Here is an 18,881-nt window from a genome sequence, read left to right as displayed (position 1 = left end):
GTTATTATTATTATATGGTATCTCAATGGAGTCCAGAGACTCATTGAGAGATCCAAACTAACTATTATATACATAAAACTTTGTGTAAACTTTGTTTTTTGGAAATTTGTCTAAGGAAAACATTAACATTTATGCTCCAAACTTGCTTCTCTGTTATTATTATTATATGGTATCTCAATGGAGTCCAGAGACTCATTGAGAGATCCAAACTAACTATTATATACATAAAACCAATCATACCTTTTCTTAAACTCATTCACTGTTAGGGAAATTCACAACTAATTCCAGCAATCCATTCCATTCATTCACCACTCTCTATGTAAAAAATCTAGTCCACACACACCCCTCTTAATTACACTCTTACACAATTTCCACGGATGAGCCCTAGTTCTCTGCCTGTCATAATTCAAAAATTTCATTTGCATCAATTAAAAAAAATTAAAAAATAAATAAAAAATAAAAAAAAACCTTTCAACATCTTAAAAGTTTCTATCATATCCTCTCTTTTCTGCCTATTAACTAAACTTTGTAACTGCACACATTCAAATTATCTTCATAGGGAGCATTCCACAGAACCATAATCTGCTTAGTCACTCATCTTGGAATCTTCTCTACCACCTGCTGGTCCCCCAAAAACCCAGGTGACCAATCTATGGACAGTAGTCAAGACGATACCAAATCATAGCCTTATAAAGAGGGATAATAACTTCCCTATCTTTACTTATTTGCATGTTTTACAACATCCAAATAATCCTTTGAGCTGTTTTACCAACTTCTGCAATATGCCCTTTGAACTTCAACTCTCTGTCCATTATTATTATTATTATGGGCTACTCCATGGAGTCCTCAGACTCATTAAGGGAAGCCCTGAACATCATGCCAAGCACTATCCACCTTTGCACAGTATTTATCATACTTTGCTTTGAACTCAATCCCAGTCATGGTCCACAACAGACTATGGTGACCTATTCCACTCATTTACCACTCTCCAAGCAAAAAATCTGATCCTGACACCCTTGCTAACTACACTTGTGCTCAGCATAGTTAGCAAGGATATTTCCAAGGATTGCCCCTAGTTATACCAATACTAGACCTGTTCTGAAAAATTTCCGCTGTATTGATCTTGTAAAACTCCTTTAATAATTTGTATGTCTCAATCATATTGCCATTTTTCTGACTGTCAGCCAATTTCTGTAACCCACAAATCTTCAATCTGTCTTCATAAGGTTCATTCCATAGACCTGCTACCATCTTGGTCACTTGCTTCTGAACATCCCCCTCCCCCAAGTGACCTAGATCTGTACATAGTAGTCATGATGAGGTCTTACCAAGGCTCTAGCAGTAGGTATAAAAAGGCATTTTATAATGATAATAAGTACTTGATTTTGAGCATGATTTTGATATGTTGCATAATGGCAGATGATGGAGTTGGCATACCATGCACTGCTGATTATCCTCTAGTCCCTAGCCTCACAAGTTTCTTGCAATCCTGTACCTTGAATATGATACACTACATGCAACCTTTTCAATCCCAAAGTACATAATCTTACATTTTTCAAACATTAAATTGACAATCATTATCTTTTGGCCACAATGGCAGTTTATTTAAATCATCCTGCAGGATATCTACATCACCTTTATCAACTATTGCTCTCCCTAGTTTTGCATCATCAACAAACAACTGAATATCCTCCCTTAAATCTTTCCCTATATCACTGATATACAAATTAAAGAGTACGCCCTAGTACAGAACACTGAAGTACTCCACTAGTCACCCTCATTCTCCTAGATTCCACTCCACCATATACTTCTCTCTGGTATCTGTCTGTCAGCCCCATCCATGCTACTAATTTCATATTCATTCCCATTTGCTCCAACTTTTGTAATAGTTTTCTATGTGGCATTCTGCCAACTTTTTAAAAAATTTATTTGAAGAGTTACAGCAAGTATTATTATTACTAAAACAGACTATCACTAAATGATAACAACTTACATGATTTTGATATGTTGTGTAATGACAGGTGATGGAGTTGGCATACCATGTACTGCTGATGGCAGATATGAAAACTCCTGAGGACAAATAAAAATCACTTGTTCTCCAGTAGATGCTATGCTTAATGCTGCTTGAAATAATAGTGATGTCTTAAATCTAAAGATTAAGGATACAGAGAGTAAATAAATACTTTTTTTCAGAATAATTTGCATTTATCATTATGTTCATTATGTCTACTAAATAAAAAGAAAAAGAATTTCTTAATAAATATACTTTCTAGATGTTATTTTATAATATTGATTTTGAAACTTTAAATAAAAATATGCAGCATGTACAGCTCAGTGGTGCACCCAGGGGGAAAGGAGCCCTCCACCCCTCCCAAACAAAAAAAGAAAAAGGAAAAAAGCACTAGAAAATTTTCCAAAAATCTTTTCCTAATTAAAATTCATTTTTTTATTTATGCTGTGTTGTGTCTTCTATTTCTATACTACTTATGAATTAGTGGTCACATAAGATAGGAATACCCTATCTTTCGGGAATCACAGCTGTTGTGAATGCAAAGTGAATGAAGTAGTGCTCGGGTAGACTGAGCGCTACTTTGCCCGAGCTGGGACAGAGGAGATCATGGGTATCATGGGTAATCACTGCAGATTCTCAGTCATAGGTCATATGCAATACGTAGTATGAATTCTCAAATCGTCCCCTCCCCCCAAAGATTAAATCCTGAGTGCACCACTGGTACAGCTTATAAACTAATATAAATGATACATTAGATCCAGTTTTTAAAATTCTTGTTAATTCATATGGTACATGTTTTTAGAATAGATTAGCCTCTCACTAATTCTAAAGTAAGCATGAGTAACAACAAAGACATATGCTAATTTCTTCTGACATTCATCTCTTAGTGCTGCCATCAACAGATCTGGTTGATCTTGGATAAAAAATCACAAAGCTGAAGTTTGATTATTTCAGTCTGAGGATCAAAATGTCAATATACACCCTCTGTCCAAAAAAGAAACTGAACTTTTCGAAAATAGAAGAAACTAGTTGCGCCACCTGTATGCCGCCCCCCCCCCCCCTTCAAGCTATTCACGCTCCCCTGGGGGTCGCGCCTCACAGTTTGAGAATCACTGACTTAAAGACTCGTAAACTTGAGTACGGGATAAGCATTCATCACCGTATGCTTTTTGAAGCATTTGATGCATTTCGGTAAAACTTTTACCAAGTTTAACACAAAAGTCAATCAGAGCACCCTGTTTGAAACTCATTTTCCAACCGTTCGTCAAAACATACTGTCACTCTTGGCACTTTAACTCGGCTTCTAATGAAACAAATGTCATAAACAGTTGACACAACACTAATGAAGGTTGCTGCTTTCGACAACAAAAAGATACAACAGGTGGCCCCACTAGTTTCTTCTATTTTCGAAAAGTGCGGTTTCTTTTTGGACAGAGGATGTAGAGATGAAAAATAGAAGGAAAGAAAGAAAGAAAGTAAAAAATATAATCAAAGGCTTTAGTGATGCACATGACTATCTTTGACTACACTAAAGGGCTGTGGTCAAACAATTGGATTATCCCTCTGTAAGCTACAGCTCTTCACATCTGCAAAACAGTTATCATCAAAAATCTAAATTGACAATGAAAAGGCCCAAACTGAAGAAATTGTTTTGTGCCCAAATCGAGCTTATGGCATCAGGTTCTTCATTAAGGAGACAACTGAATGCAACTATACCCATTCCTGCTTCTGCTCATTTTACATATTCTCCTGAAGTATATAGCTACAAAACATTTCTAGCATCACACCTTCCCTATTACAATAGATACCACACAGTGGAAATTCCTTCAGTCTTACATTACCAATAGGACAGAAGTGCCTTTCACATTTTAGATAAAGGTCTTCAGACTATAGAGAGGAGTTTGCTCTGAAGATGCTGTTCAGTGACAACTCCCATCTTATGGTACCACTTTACACTCTTATTCCAACAGCATTTCCACTCTAATTTGGAAATTAGCCCATAAATGATCCATTATTCTCACCTATATCTTTTCCAAAATAATTGAAAATCCACCAACATTTTCACTATTTCACTGACCATACTTTTGGTTGTAAAGGGGAGGAGTTTGATAGCTACTTGATCCATAATACTCCATGTATAAATTTGCTAAGGGAGAAGGAGGGAGTAATGGAAAGTGTAGAGAAGAGAACAGTAATATCTAGTGGTAATACAGAAGTAGAACTGCATCTTTGACATCATTAGTGAAAAGAGCAATGATGCCAAAGCTAACTAAAATATCTTCAGCAATGAGCATGAGGCCTATTGCCTTGTTAATAATGATGTATATGTTCTTAATGTAGGAAGAGGAAAAGACATTTGGTCCATGAGTGTTGCTGCTTCTTGGCTTAATAGGGAGGACTATTTATACTTACTACAATAGGAAGAGTGGGATGTTTTTATGTAAATCCTATGTTATGAGGATATGGCAGTAGTGTGGGGACTAAAATTATTATTATTTTTTTTTTTAACTATCTCAGTTGCCTAAGATGTTACTTTACTGGGTAAAGCAATATTTCTCTTTTAGTAGGGTTATAATCAATGGCTGCATGTGTTTTGGTGTCTGCTACTAATAATTCCATTTTTTCAAGATATCAGTTTCAGCCTAGTTGCATCCCCTTTATCAACTTTAGTAATTAGAATATTCTTTTTGTTGTCCTTAAGTAACTTGATTGCTAATCTTTTGTCTTTGTTTAAATTGCTAACTGGAGATCTAAATGAAAGGCTGCTCTGTGTTTGGAAAGATATCCTTAAGCCATCAAAAATCCTAAGATTTTGTCTAACAGTGTGACAGACTAATTAACAGCACCACTCTTACCGATTCATTCTGCACCTTAGTGCATGTATGCTTAAGTCTCTACACCCTCTGTCCAAAAAGAAACCGAACTTTTGATAGAAAATAAAACACAAGCCAATTATAATTATTCAAATCATTTATTTCAATCAATATACTCACCCCACAGCTTCGAAACAACGATTGGCATGGTCAATTAATTTGTTAAATGAGTTTTTTTATATCGTTTTTTTGGGATACTGTTGAGGGGCGTGGTTACTGTCACTTGAATGTTTTCAGTGGTGTTGTATTGCTTTCCTTTCATCGGCAAATGAAGTCGGGGAAAGAGAAAGAAGTCATAGGGTCTAAATCAGCGAATACAGCGAGTGATCCAACACACAAACTGGTTTTTTGCTCAAAAACTGTCTCACAATGTTCAAATGATGAGATTGTGCATTATCATGCAAAAGTGACCAGCTGCTTGCATTACGATATTCATGCCGTACGCGACGAATTCTCGCTATCAATCGCTTCAAAACTTCGAGATAAAACTCATCATTGACTGTTTGGCCAGGCGGAACGAATTCTTTGTGGATAATGCCCTTCGAATCGTAGAAACAAATCAGCATTGCCTTTACTTTTGACTTCTCCAAGCGACTTTTTTTCGGATGCCCCTCTTCTGGTGGTCTCCACTCAGCACTCTGGCGCTTTGTTTCGGGCTCAGACTCAATACACCACGTTTCGTCACCAGCAACGATCGTTTCAAGGAAGTTTAAGTCCTTACGAGCGGTTTTAATGAGGTCCTCGCAGTGTTCAATTCGATGCATTTTTTCGTTGTCGGTCAACTTGTGGGGAATAAATTGCGAAATTTAATTTACGAAGGCCCAAACTCCCGGTCAAAATGTTGTGCACAGTTGATTTTGGAATCCCCAATTCATATTCAATCAATCTCACGGACGATTTCGGGTTTTCTTTTCTTTGATGAAATCGCGCACTTTTTTGGATGTGAACTTCGCACAGTCCAGTTTTTGGACTTTCGTCGTCCTCAAGCGTCTCACGACCACTTTGAAATCGCTTAAACCACTCGTAAACTTGAATATGGGATAAGCATTCATCACTGTATGCTTTTTGAAGCATTTGATGCGTTTCGGTAAAACGTTTATCAAGTTTAACACGGGGGCGTGCCAGTAGTGTCCGGCTCCTGTGGGCAAAACTTTAGTTAGCGCCCCTATACCCTTCCCCCAATAAAAAAAAAAAAAAAAAAAAAACACGTTATTTTTAATATTTGATGCCAATAAAGTGAGTATTTAATTTTGAATTTTATCTCCTAACAGAGGGCATACTTTTAAAGTCAGGATCATTAGCTACACGTCGTGTGTGTTCCGATATAAAAGGATCAAACTTTTCTAACATCTCAATGCATTTTAAAAAATTGCCATTGTTGCGATCGTAAAGTTTATTGCTTTTACCACGAAGAGCTAGATTTTGTTTGCCTAAAAACTGTACTACAAAAATTATTATTTTTTATAACTTCATACCAACGTTTCCTTTCATTATCTAAAAGTGTTTGCTGCAAATGATCAATACAAGTTTTATTTTTTTTTGGGATGTAATTCTGTCCATTTCTTGTAATTGTTCAAATGATTTAAATTTTTCTCATGACGTTCAGGTACATTGCAAGATGTTGCCTATATTCTGTTGATAACAAGCAGAATATAGAATAAAGTTAAGAACTGCAGCAGATTTTCTTATATATGTTTAGAGTAAATGCGAGTGTGAACAAGATTAAAGAAATTCAAACGCGTGTCACTTACGCAAGTTCAAGTTTTTACTTGTTAGAACTAGGATCAGAATAAAATAAGATCTTAAGCAATAATAACAAATAAGTGATTATAAATAATTTGTTTAAGACACATCTATAAAATATAATTAAAATTTAAACAAAAATGTAATTTATTTTGATATAATTAATGAATAATATTTTTTAAGTATTTCCGCCTCGCCTGAAATCTTAAGCGCCTTTACTATCCTGGCAATGTGTGCGTCGCACGCATTGCACTTATTACCGGCGCGCCCCTGGTTTAACACAAAAGTCAATCGCAGCTCTCTGTTTGAAACTCATTCCGACCGTTCGTCAAAACACACTGTCACTATAACTCGGCTTCTAATGAAGCAAATGTCATAAACAGTTGAAACAACACTAATGAAGGTTGCCCCTTTCGACAACAAAAAGATAGAACAGGTGGCGCCACTAGTTTCTTCTATTTTCGAAGTTCGGTTTCTTTTTTGAACAGAGGGTGTACAACATTTTCTACAGATATTTCCATGAACCTATAGTTCTGACATCAAAAGATGAATAATGGAGCAGTAACCAGTGATTATTTTCCATGAGTTTAAATCCAGATTTAAACTCATGCCTACTGTTCCTCATTCATTCTGACTGCCATTAGATTGAATGTGCTACCAGTATCAGTGTTTTCAAATAACTATAAACTACATCAGGGTTTCCCAAATTGTGTTCTGCGGAACACCAGTATTCCGCGGAAAGTGAATAAGTGTTCCATGAAAAATTATCAAAATTAATATGAGCCTGGAATGGTTTTTAATGCTGCGACTCTAACCAAGGTGTTCCGTTAAAAATTTCAGGATTTGTGAAGTGTTCCGTCGTAGGAAAAATTTGGGAAATGCTGAGCTAGATCATTCAGATAAATGCATAAAATAATTCATCATTTATTTACCTACATATTATGGTTAGAATTGCGACAGAAATAACATAACAATAAATTTTATAAAGCTCTGTTAAGACCAAAATAATCTTGTTATAAATGAAAAAAAACTGTTGTCTAATATTAGAATATGAATATTTTAATATTTTACTGCAAGACAGTTCATGGTCTTTTATCAGGGAGCAATTTATTATTAATGTACCTATATTCTTAAAATTCCCATAACAGACATCACAGCCAGATAGGCAACGAATTTGTGAATATAACTGATAACTGTTGGCAACTTCAAAAATCTTTCGTGTACATTCCGCGAGTCAGAGAGTACGTCAATATTGGAAAAGTCACGCAAAGGGTGGAACTTCATTAGCAATATGAAATGTTGGTATGATGTCATCCTATTATCGCAGATTTATTTGGGCACAAAAGGGTAACTACACGCTCGGCACTTGAATCTTAAACGACAGCGAGAGTAGCTGAGTGCTGTATAATTCCTCCAAGGAAGGCATGTCTGTGCGTGCTTCTGAAACGGATATTTCACTGCGCTCACGAACCTCATAACTGGAAGTTAGCCAAAGCAGAAAAGCAACCATACACGCAGAAATTGATTTTTGACCGACATCTTGTCAAGGAGATGGGGAAAAGAGAAACGGAGTGCGCGCTGAATTCGCTTGATAATGAATTTTTTCATAATGGGGGGGGGGAAATGCAAGCTATGCCAAAATGATTTTATCTCATGTCACGTATGACTGTATAAATGCGGAATCGACCTTTTATTTTTTATTATTTTCTACAATGCGCTTTACCAGTTTAAATTTAAAAATTGCATACAGTATACACGATTTCAAAAAAAAAAAAAAAAGTTTTACAAGTTTATTTTGAAAATAATATACACCTTATCAGTTCTTACAACCCTATTTACACCCCCTACTGACGGAAAGTTATATAAAACAAATTAATACATTGAAAGGTGGTTATTGCTAAATTATTTAAACCATTTTTTGACATCCAGTTTTTCTAAAGAAATTCGAAAAATAAACGAAATTGACAATCACTTTATTAAAAATATTGCATTTATTGACTTTGAAAAAGCATTTGACAAAGTTAAAAGAAACATATTATTTAACATATTAAAAGAAAGACAAATACCAAATAATATCCTAAAAGCTATAAGTATATATGAAAATAATCAAATACAAATAAGATTAAATCACGAGCTATCATATACGAGAGAAATAAACCAAGGGGTCCGACAGGGATATCCCCTCTCAGCAACTCTTTTTAATATCTACTTAAATGAAATAATAATAAAATGGAATAAAAACTTACATCAAGGAATTAAACTTTCTCCTACAGTAAACTTAAACACTCTCCTCTTTGCCCACGACCAAATAATAATTACAAATTCTGAAGATAACTTACAGAAAGCTATTTTAGATCTAAATGAGATATCCAAAGATTATGGTATGTAATATCAACAGAAAAATCAAAAACTATGGCCTTTAATGGACAAGATCCAGCAAGAACTAAAATAGTAATAGATAACAAGATCTTAGAACAGGTGAATTCATTTAACTACCTAGGATGTATGATCATATATGAAAATGAAAAAGATATAAACGTAAAAATTGCAAAATATTTAAAAATAAACAGGTGCAATAAACTATATTTAAACCAAACCTAGTTAAAAAACAAACCAGACTAAAAATATACAATACATTAGCCTACCAGTCTTAATGTATGGAAGCGAAATCTGGACAATAAAACAAAAAGACAATGATTAACAACAGCAGAAATGAAGTTTATGAGAAAAACTGCAAAGCATACCCTATTTGATCACAAAAGAAACGAAGAAATTATGAAAGAATTAAACCAAGAACCAGTAATAGAAAAAATTAAAAAATATAAACATAAATGGATGGAACATGTTCAAAGAATGAAAACAGAAAGATTACCAAAACAAGCCTTAAAGTACAAGCCATTAGGAAAAAGAAAACCAGGACGTCCTCTTAAACGATTCAACGATGACTTCTAAGGCCGGAACAGGCCATGCTAGCCTAAATCCTTGATACGCATGATGATGATGACTTTATTAAAAAAAAAAAAAAAACTCGGAATATCATGGACAAATCCTTAAATGATATTATATTATACTGGGCATAATTAAGGATGACGGGTCCTAAGATTTTTTTTTTTTTTCACTACATAAACTATAAGCAGAAGTATCACACTCTTGGAGAGTCGGTTCAAGAAAATGTAACATTTAGAGTATATCCAGATTCTAGAATAATGTCACGTTCCATGTTGTGGATGCGTTTCTTAAAAAAATTCTGAATTTTTCAGATTACAAATACAGCATCTTAAGATATTTGAAAATGTGCAGAACAACAACAAAAAAAAAAGATGTAAAAAATTTTCTGAATACAGGTAGATTGAAATTACTTATTCATTATTATATCATTACATGCCAGTTTTATGGAGCGCCATGACTCATCGCGGGAGGCCACTTGACATTACACAATATTACATCTACGTTGCGCACTACATAGTACAGTATTTCCTACTGTTAATTGCAGGTGTTTTCTGACCTATATGACTGTCGTGGCCAGTGGCAGCCGGTGAAATTTTAAGTGGGGGGGGGGGGGGGGGTGCTGCCCATACAAATCAAAACAAAAAAAAAAAATCGTTTTTTCCTAATTAGTAACCAATTTATTAATAAAAATAAATCTGTAGATTTATTTAGATGTAAAAAGGTCCGTCTTATTTTATTTTATTTTTTATTTTTCAATCGAAGGACACATGTTCAATCATTCTTACAACTGTGCTTATTTGTGGTGCTGTACGATTTCAAAATACGACATTGTAATGTTATATTCACTTACTGAAGTCATAAAAAAAAGTAAATTTGAAAGGCAAAACAATTTATCTGAAATATATATAACTTCCATTTGTAGCGTGACATAGGAGGGGGGGAGGGGATTAATCTTAACCTCTATATTTTGTGAGAGAAGGGGGAAGTCCTAAATAAAAGTGATATCATTAAGAATAACCATTTCATGAACTTAACAAAGACGCTTGAGGGGATCCATTGTAAACTAGCTGCAAGGAAATCCACAAAAAAAAAAAAACAATCATTATTCCGCAGTATTCCCATTACTTCCTCGCTGGCATATCTCCAGTGAAGTATGAGGGGAAACTGTTGTAATAAATAAAAGTTATGCTGCTAATATTGTAAACTATTTCCTTCAGTTATTCGAGCTCCTCCATAGCGCAGGTCAGAAGAATGCTTATATTTTTTACTTATTTTTTTTTCCTGAAAACCCCTAGGTTCTTATCCTGCCTAAAATATCGAAAGGCAAATTTGCTAGTTTCATACAGAAGTGGAACCCCCCCCCCCGAAACTTTCGGATTTTATTCCCGCAGAATACGCAAATCGACACAATGTAGTTGGATATAAGCGCTCGTTTCACAGCCTCATAATTTCAAAATAACTAATAAATTTAGTTATTTGAAATGCGAATAAACGTTTTTGGCTTCCATATTCGGTACGTCATTATATATCTCTCTCTATATATATATATATCTATCTACATATCAGCTTTTCCCAATATTATTCGACATGTGACTTTCGAAACCAGCTTTGGCACAACGTCCTACTGAGATTATTTATCTTCATGAAATCCCAGATCAAAGGTTAAAGACAAAACTACATTCTGGGGTCAAAATGTACAGGAGTCTTTCTAACAGTGGACTGATTCAGCAATGATTTTTAACTTCACGCATCTCTTGACGTCAAGCACGTGAATGAAAAAAGGGCGCGTGTGTGTTGGCAAATGTATTAGTGCAATCCAGCATGAGACTTCATTATAAAATGCCGGGATAATTACACGCATAAGATGTTTCAAAACATCCTTTCCCAATTTCAAGAGTTAAAAATTAGATTGCTATAATCAGAAAGAAGATTTAGAAAAAATGCTCTTTTCCAAGTTACTCAAATGCGCGTGTTCTAGAATAAACATCAGCGTTTCGGTTATTAATATTTATTAACTGCATTAATATAAGTCTTCATTTTCGAAGGTCGGCGCGAAATCTCTTAAGTTTTAGTGTCTGCTACTGCAACTAGATAGCAGCACCACTGAGAGGTGACGAGTGCACAATAATCACGATACCAATTTAGTCAGCGCGTTGTCAAGGTAAAAGTAGTGCGTGTTGTGGGGCAGTAAAACCAAGCATGCGGTAGCCGAAGATGACGAGAAAGGCTGCAGCATCATTGGCCGTATTTTTTTTTTTAGGTAAAGCACAGTTTACCTGAATGTAGTGAGACAGAGCCGTCGTAAATCCAGTAAGCTACTAATGCCTAGGAGCGGCATGTTTGGAGAATAGCAAAAATTGTATCTCAACCAAAAAACACCGTTTTTTTTTTTGTTTTTAACTTTACATATTTTGTTGAATTTAGGAGGGGCATATACGCTAACGACGATCATGGCGAGAACTCTGTGTTCCACACATATAACTAAACCTAATTTTTCAACTGAAAACACAAGGAAGACAGGATCGATTACATGGCTTCTGAAAAGCTCCAACTGCTGGATATTTTCATTTTGGCGATATGTAAAATACATCATTTACAGCAGCGCTTCCCAAACTGTGGGTCGCGGCCCACCCTTGGGGGAGAGTAGATTTTGTTGAGGGGGGCCGTGAAATAATGAAAACAAATTTAAAATGTTTTAAGACTAAGTAGATTTTTATTTTAAAAGAAACGTATTTAACTTTTATTATTTCTTTTTTGTTATTTTTTATATTTTAATGGAAAAATTCACACATTGGTGTTGGTTCACAAACTTTGCTTCCTGCGTATTTCAGCGCTTAATGAATATTAGTAAATATTGCTTATTCATATGTTTCATTTCAAAGCAGTGGTTAATTGTATTTACTTCGAATGCTCTCCAGGGAAGCTCCAAATCTTCCTGTCCCTTTCATCATGCGTTCGTAATCAAGGACTGTTGATATTGACTTTATATATATATATATCAAGACTCGTTTTATATTATCACTGTCACCCGAGCTAGATTTCTGTTACCAATAAAAGTTTCGCATATACTTCACACATGAAAAAAAGCTTAAACAAGTTCATGTGGGGAGATAGTAACTTGCTTACTTGCTTGCAGTGGTAAACAACACGCCCTCCCTAACAGCCACTATACTGCAGAGGCAATAAAAACAATTACTTTTATTGTCAGTGAATAAGGTATGAGGAGTCTGTGTAATATATTTCTCAACCAATAGTACAATTAAAGTCAACTGGGATAAAAACACACTAATTAATCAATCACATGTCCCCTCATACAGAAACTATGCTGTATAGACTGAAACAAAACCATATGTTGCATGGGCAAACACAGTATCTAACTAAAAACTATTGTTATTAATTAGATGTGTGGAGTTCGATTTCCCAAAGCAGCAATAAAATTCAACTGAACGTGTTAAAATTCATAAAAGTGTTAAAAGTAATATATATATATATATATATATATATATATATATATATATATATATATATATATTTGCGCCTGCAATTGATGCAAGTCTAATTAATCTTGTTCCACCTTTGCCACGAGTTGCCCTGGTCCTGCACTACCTGTGGGATCAGTTAGACTTGCATCAATTGCAGGCGCAAACTTGACTTTTAGTCTGTTTGCTTACTTGGAAAATGGAGTAAAACCAGGTTTAAAATTGCTTGGTATCTTTAACATATTTATACCCAAGGTAAAAATACTTTCTACACATATATATATATATATATATATATATATATATATATATATATATATATATATATAAGAGAGTTAGCATTTCAACTCAATTGTCAGCTATGCTTTTATCTTTTGGTTGCGCGATCTTTTGTTAATACCGCACCAATCATATGCACGTTTTAATAACCTGCCTTTGCTGTCTGTTTCGCGTTAGGCTTAATTACCTTAAAGGGAGAAAAGTCACAAAAGAGAAAAATGTTCCTGGTCCCGGGATTCCCTTATTCAGGTAATATTCACTAATTTCATGTTATCAGTCTGTGGTGTGCCAGTATCGGTAAGTGGTGATATTTGATCTATTCTACGTTAAAAAAAATAACCCTGAGATGGATAAGTGGCTGATAAAAAAATAAAAAAAAATTCCCGCGAACAATGAGAAGCAGAAACAGACAAAAAAAAAAAGGACAGTATTTCATATTTTACCAGAACAGCCCGCATCGTCTTCAGAACCAAACGGTAAGAGGCAAAAAATGTAATATTTGCATTTGATTTTTGCCCATATTCGCTGTGTATGTTTTGTATTGAATATAAATACAATAAATATTATAATAATATATCTCTCTATTACGATTTTTTTCGAGGGGGCCCTGACATCCAGAAGTTTGGGAAGCACTGGTTTACAGGATAAAAGTGGGCAAGATTGCAGATTTGGGAAAAGAGATTACAACATCAATCTGGTCGGAATTACGACCGAAAAACAGTTAAGCTATGAAGCAGGCCAATATGTTATGTCTGTAAACTGCACGTTCTCCGGGTGGTCTGCACTTTGGGGATGAAAAATCCGAGTTATTGGAAAGAAAAACTCACAATTGTATGAGGCTGGCCAACTCATCCTGAAAAATCCTTATAAAGTTCTTCGCGTCCTAGATAGAATTTGAGCTTAGGTGCTTCCAACCGAAAGATACATTGTAGCTTCGTTTCGGCGATATACAGTCTCTCTCTCTCTCTTGGTACTATCTCCTGCGTGTGCTGAGTTGTCAACAGTGGCGCACCCAGGATTTAATCTTTGGGGGGGGGGGGGGGGGCGAGTTGAACGGATAAAAATATTTTTAATACAATGAATTTGAAATAAAACTATTCTTATCCGTTCAACTAAAATTCGTTAAATTTTATTCATTCAATAAAATTCATTAGGTAATTATAAAAATTTATTTAAAGAATAAAATTCAGTTTTCTTTTCTTTTTACCAAGCTCTTGAATTATTTCAGTCGTGGTTACATTAATCTCTCTCTGTGTGGTTATATATATAGCAAAGCCAGTATGTTCAATCGTGATTGTGTCATAAATAGGTTTTTAAAATGCGTAAGTTAGAAAATGACCTTTCATTGACGCATGTTGTTACTGGAAGCGTTGCAAATATTTTTAATAAGTTATAGATGTTAGGATATATCATTTTGTCACACTTTGAAACTTCATCAACGGCATTTTTGCATGGATCTATTGCAAACGGTTTTTCAAATTTCTTATATCACAACTTAATTCAGCGTTCAAAATTGCTGGATTTGTATAAGGCAAATCACCGGCATCAAATTCACACAATTGACGAAAATCTTCCATTGCACTTGCTGTTGGAAGCATCTTTTCCATTTGGTAGAAGAGAAAAAAATATATATTTCAAAATGTTGCGGTGCCCAGTGAAACGTTCATGAAGTTGAGTCCATATTTGGTCAATACATGGAATGAAATAGTTCTCCTGAAATACTCTTCTACAGAATCGGCTGGAACATTGGACCTTAATGTTTGTTTTGATTAAGTCCTTGGCTTTTTAATGTCAATATTAAAATTATTGGCTTTTATACATTCTTCATCGTAAATATCTTTAAATGAAGAATCTGGTATTTCACGAATGGTATTTAATTGAGCCACAACATCATCAACAAAATTTAGGGCAATTAAATGGTCACCGTCAGATTTTTGCATTATTTTAAACAATGGTAAGATGCACACAAATATTTTTTGCAAGCTAAATAAAGATATTATAAACAACAAGGAAGTCTTGTCTTTTAGGGGTTGAAGAAATTGTGTACCTTTTCAATTATGCCAATGCAATTTCTTATTTGTCACAGATATAGCATTTCCCAGTGCCAAATTCAAACTATGTGATGCACAATGAACATATAAAGCTTGTCGATATTATTATTACATAACATCTCCAGGTAGTCCAAAGACATATCGATGAAGGGCACCTACTCTACAACTCTCCGTCTTCACCAACCACAACTACAATCATCATCATCTACACCAACGCTGTCTACCACCGACCACTGCCACTAGTATTTTCACAGACAATCACAAACATCCATGCCCACGGCGGGATTCGAACTCGCAGCCATTTGGCTGGAGTCGGCCAACAAGGCCGGATATATAGATAAAAAGTTAAATTTTGTGGATAAAAATTAAAACAAAGTTTTAATTTTTATTAAACAAATAAATAAAATGATATAATTATGTTACTATTTACTTTTAATGAGATAGATGAGCTTCTCGACCTTGCAGAGTTGCTGGATATCTAGCTCAATATTGGTCAACTTCAGTCGAAGATCGACACACACACACACACACACACACACACACACACACACACACACACACACACACACACACACACACACACACACACTAAGACGAATTCTGTATTTTGTTTTTATTTGAAGGAGCGATGAAAATCGTTTCTCGCAAAGATAGATTGTAGATTGAATGAAGATTTTCGACCTCTTCAAATAGTTCGGGAAATTCACTTCTCACTGAATGCGAGATCCAGAATCGAGCCAAACCACGATCACGGAATTGCATTTTAAGCCCACTGTCACTTGAAAGCTCAATTAGCTGTTCTTTTTCGATAACGAAAGGTTGTTCTCGTGGCTGCAAGCCTGAAATAGATTGTGAAATCACAGAAATTTCTTATAAAAAGTTATTCGGAAAATGTTTCCAAATTCTGTTTCAGAGTTTTGAGGTGGACACAAACCCTTTCCCAGTGGTTAAATTCTAAACTAATAAGTTTCGGGGCCCAATACAAAATAACCAATTGTATTTATCTTTTGAATACTATCCGGGGAAGCTCCAAACCTCCCCATCCCTTTCATCACGCTACTGTTGATATTGACTTTATATACACATTCAAACCTGTAAACCATTGTTGAATAATAACACAATAATGTAGGCATAATTACCGTAAAGGGAGAAAAGTCACAAAACAGAAAAATGTTCCTACAAAATAACCAACTGTAATTTACCTTTAAATGCGATCCACTGGTCGAGTGTCCAGCAAATCTTTCCTTTCGTTCAGCGTATTAATATTATCGCATTGCAACTGATGGGAATTCTGTGTTTCTGTTGATTCGTTACAGTTTCTCTTCACAAACTACACACAAACTGTCATTACAAACTCGTTTTGTATTATCACTGTCATCCGAGATATTTTTCCGTTTAAAGAAGGTACCAATGTACTTATCCATAATTGAAATACCGTACTTGCTCGCATATAACTCTCACCCCTGATTTTACTTTTCGAAAAAAAGAAATTAAAAAGTTTCGCATATACCTTGCAAATGAAAAAAGCTGAAACACGTTCAGAGCAGGGCGATAGTAACTTGCTCCCGCGGTAATCAACACGCCCTCCCCCAATAGCCACTATATTGCAGAGGCAAGAAAAGCAAGTACTTTTATTATGTCAGTGAATAAGGTATAAGCAGTCTGTGTAAGATATTTCTCAACAAATAGTGCAATTAGAGACAAGTGGGATAGAAACTACACTAATTGATAAATCACATGTCCCCTCATACAGAAACTATGCTGTATATATATATATATATATATAGACTCAAGAAAAACCATATGTTGCACCGGCAAACACAGTACAGTATCTAACTAAAAACTATTGTTATTAATTAGATTGCGTGAGTTCGCTCGGCAGCAATAAAATTCAACCGAAAGTGTTAAAATTCGTAAACGTGTTAAAACTAAGATATATTTAAATATATAGTGGATGCTGTTATGGCAGTTTCACATATTATTGGAATTCGGTTGAAGAGAGTTAGCATTTCAACTGAATTGTCAGCTTGCTTTTCGCGCGATTTCCGAAAAATATATATATACTGGAGTTAATTCACAACACATTTTGTCTAAGTATTACTTAGCACTTCTGAAGATATATATTGAGCCTTGGTTGAAGGAGGAAAACCTTCAACAATAAAAATCAATAAACAACAAGCAATTGGTTGAAATGTGGTCATGTGGACAACACATGTTCACTTCGAATCTGACAAAACAGCAAGGGAAGGTGGAAGCAATAAAACCATATTGTTTTTCATTTCACCCCTCTTTTATTACTCGTCATTCTGCCGCTACAAATTAAAATAGTGGCAGAATGATCATTCCATGAACATTCTGCCGCTATTTTTTTTTTAAGTATTCATTTTATTTTAATAATTTTTACTTACTTATTCAATTTTAATTTGTTTTGTTTGGATAATTAAAATATATAGATTTATTTGGTTAATTTAAGCCTGTGGACTACCTGTCCCATCGTCGTGGACCACCTGTGATCCGCGGACCATAGGTTGAGAAACACTGCTATAGGGTTCTCTCACCTTATGTGACCCCTAATTCATAAGTAGTATAGAAATAGAAGACATGACACAACATAAATAAAGAATGAATTTTAATTAGAAAAAGTATTTTGGAAAATTTTCTAGTGTTTTTTAACTTTTTCTTTTTTTTTGGGGGGGGGGGGGCTTGGCCCCCTCCCTCGGTGCGCCACTGGTTGTCAATAGAACTCACATCAAATAGTATGAAAATATTATTATTATCACGTGACGCCTCAGTAATTGTATTTTTGTCTTCTAACTGCATATTTTCTCTGGCCGATTTGCCTGTATGCAGGATGAATAATCTGAGTTTCTAGAGAAAAATCTTGCTATTTCCATGTGAGATCGGCTAACTAACTTCAACATAAATTCCATACAAAGATTTCTCTGGTCATGAGGAAAGTTGAACTCAGGTTGTCTGACATAGCTTGGCGAGATTCGCTTTCAATTACTAAATAACACAATTAATATATATTAATGATTGGACCTCCGGAACCCTTTCTCATAAGCAATCTGTTGTTACTGCAATTGAAAAAAAAAAAAAAAAAAAAAAAAAACGGTTATTCATTTCGTGACAGAAGCAAAGCTGCACTTCGCGAATTCGCGTTTCAGTTATCAGGCTTATAAAAGCTAACTATATATATATATACATACATGCGGTCCCCGGGTTACGGACGACCCGACCTACGGCGTTCCGTACTTACGAATGGGTTCCCAAGACTCCTCCATAAGGATAATTAAATCAGTGGTTCCCAAACTGTGCACCGAGAAATATTCCAATATTTTCACTGAAATAACCGAAATAGCCGACCAACTGCGCACTGCAACTGTTAGCTAGGCCTATGTTCTGACTTTGGGCATAGTGGAAAAATCCTGATATACTAAGAGTGCCGTAAACCGAAAAAGTTTGGGAACCACTGAATTAAATAATTAAATTAATA

At 35.0% G+C, this 18,881-nt stretch overlaps 1 protein-coding gene across 2 annotated transcripts in view; it reads right to left on the bottom strand.

Moving 5' to 3' along the window:
• LOC150104917 (ATPase SWSAP1-like) overlaps positions 1–18,881 on the bottom strand; it is a 125,850-nt gene that overhangs the window by 38,955 nt on the left and 68,014 nt on the right. For both annotated transcript variants that reach the window (XM_090396051.1, XM_090396052.1), the window contains exon 2: positions 1,994–2,149. In XM_090396051.1, coding sequence (XP_090252177.1) covers positions 1,994–2,149 — 156 coding nt within the window. The remainder of the gene's footprint in view (positions 1–1,993; positions 2,150–18,881) is intronic.

This window comes from Typopeltis vanoorti, chromosome 7 (genome assembly GCF_054136105.1).
Source record: "Typopeltis vanoorti isolate ZY-2024b chromosome 7, IOZ_Tvanoo_1.0, whole genome shotgun sequence".
Taxonomy (NCBI): domain Eukaryota; kingdom Metazoa; phylum Arthropoda; class Arachnida; order Uropygi; family Thelyphonidae; genus Typopeltis; species Typopeltis vanoorti.
The sequence above is the reverse complement of the archived record's forward strand: the minus strand, read 5'-3'. Positions and strand labels throughout refer to the sequence as shown.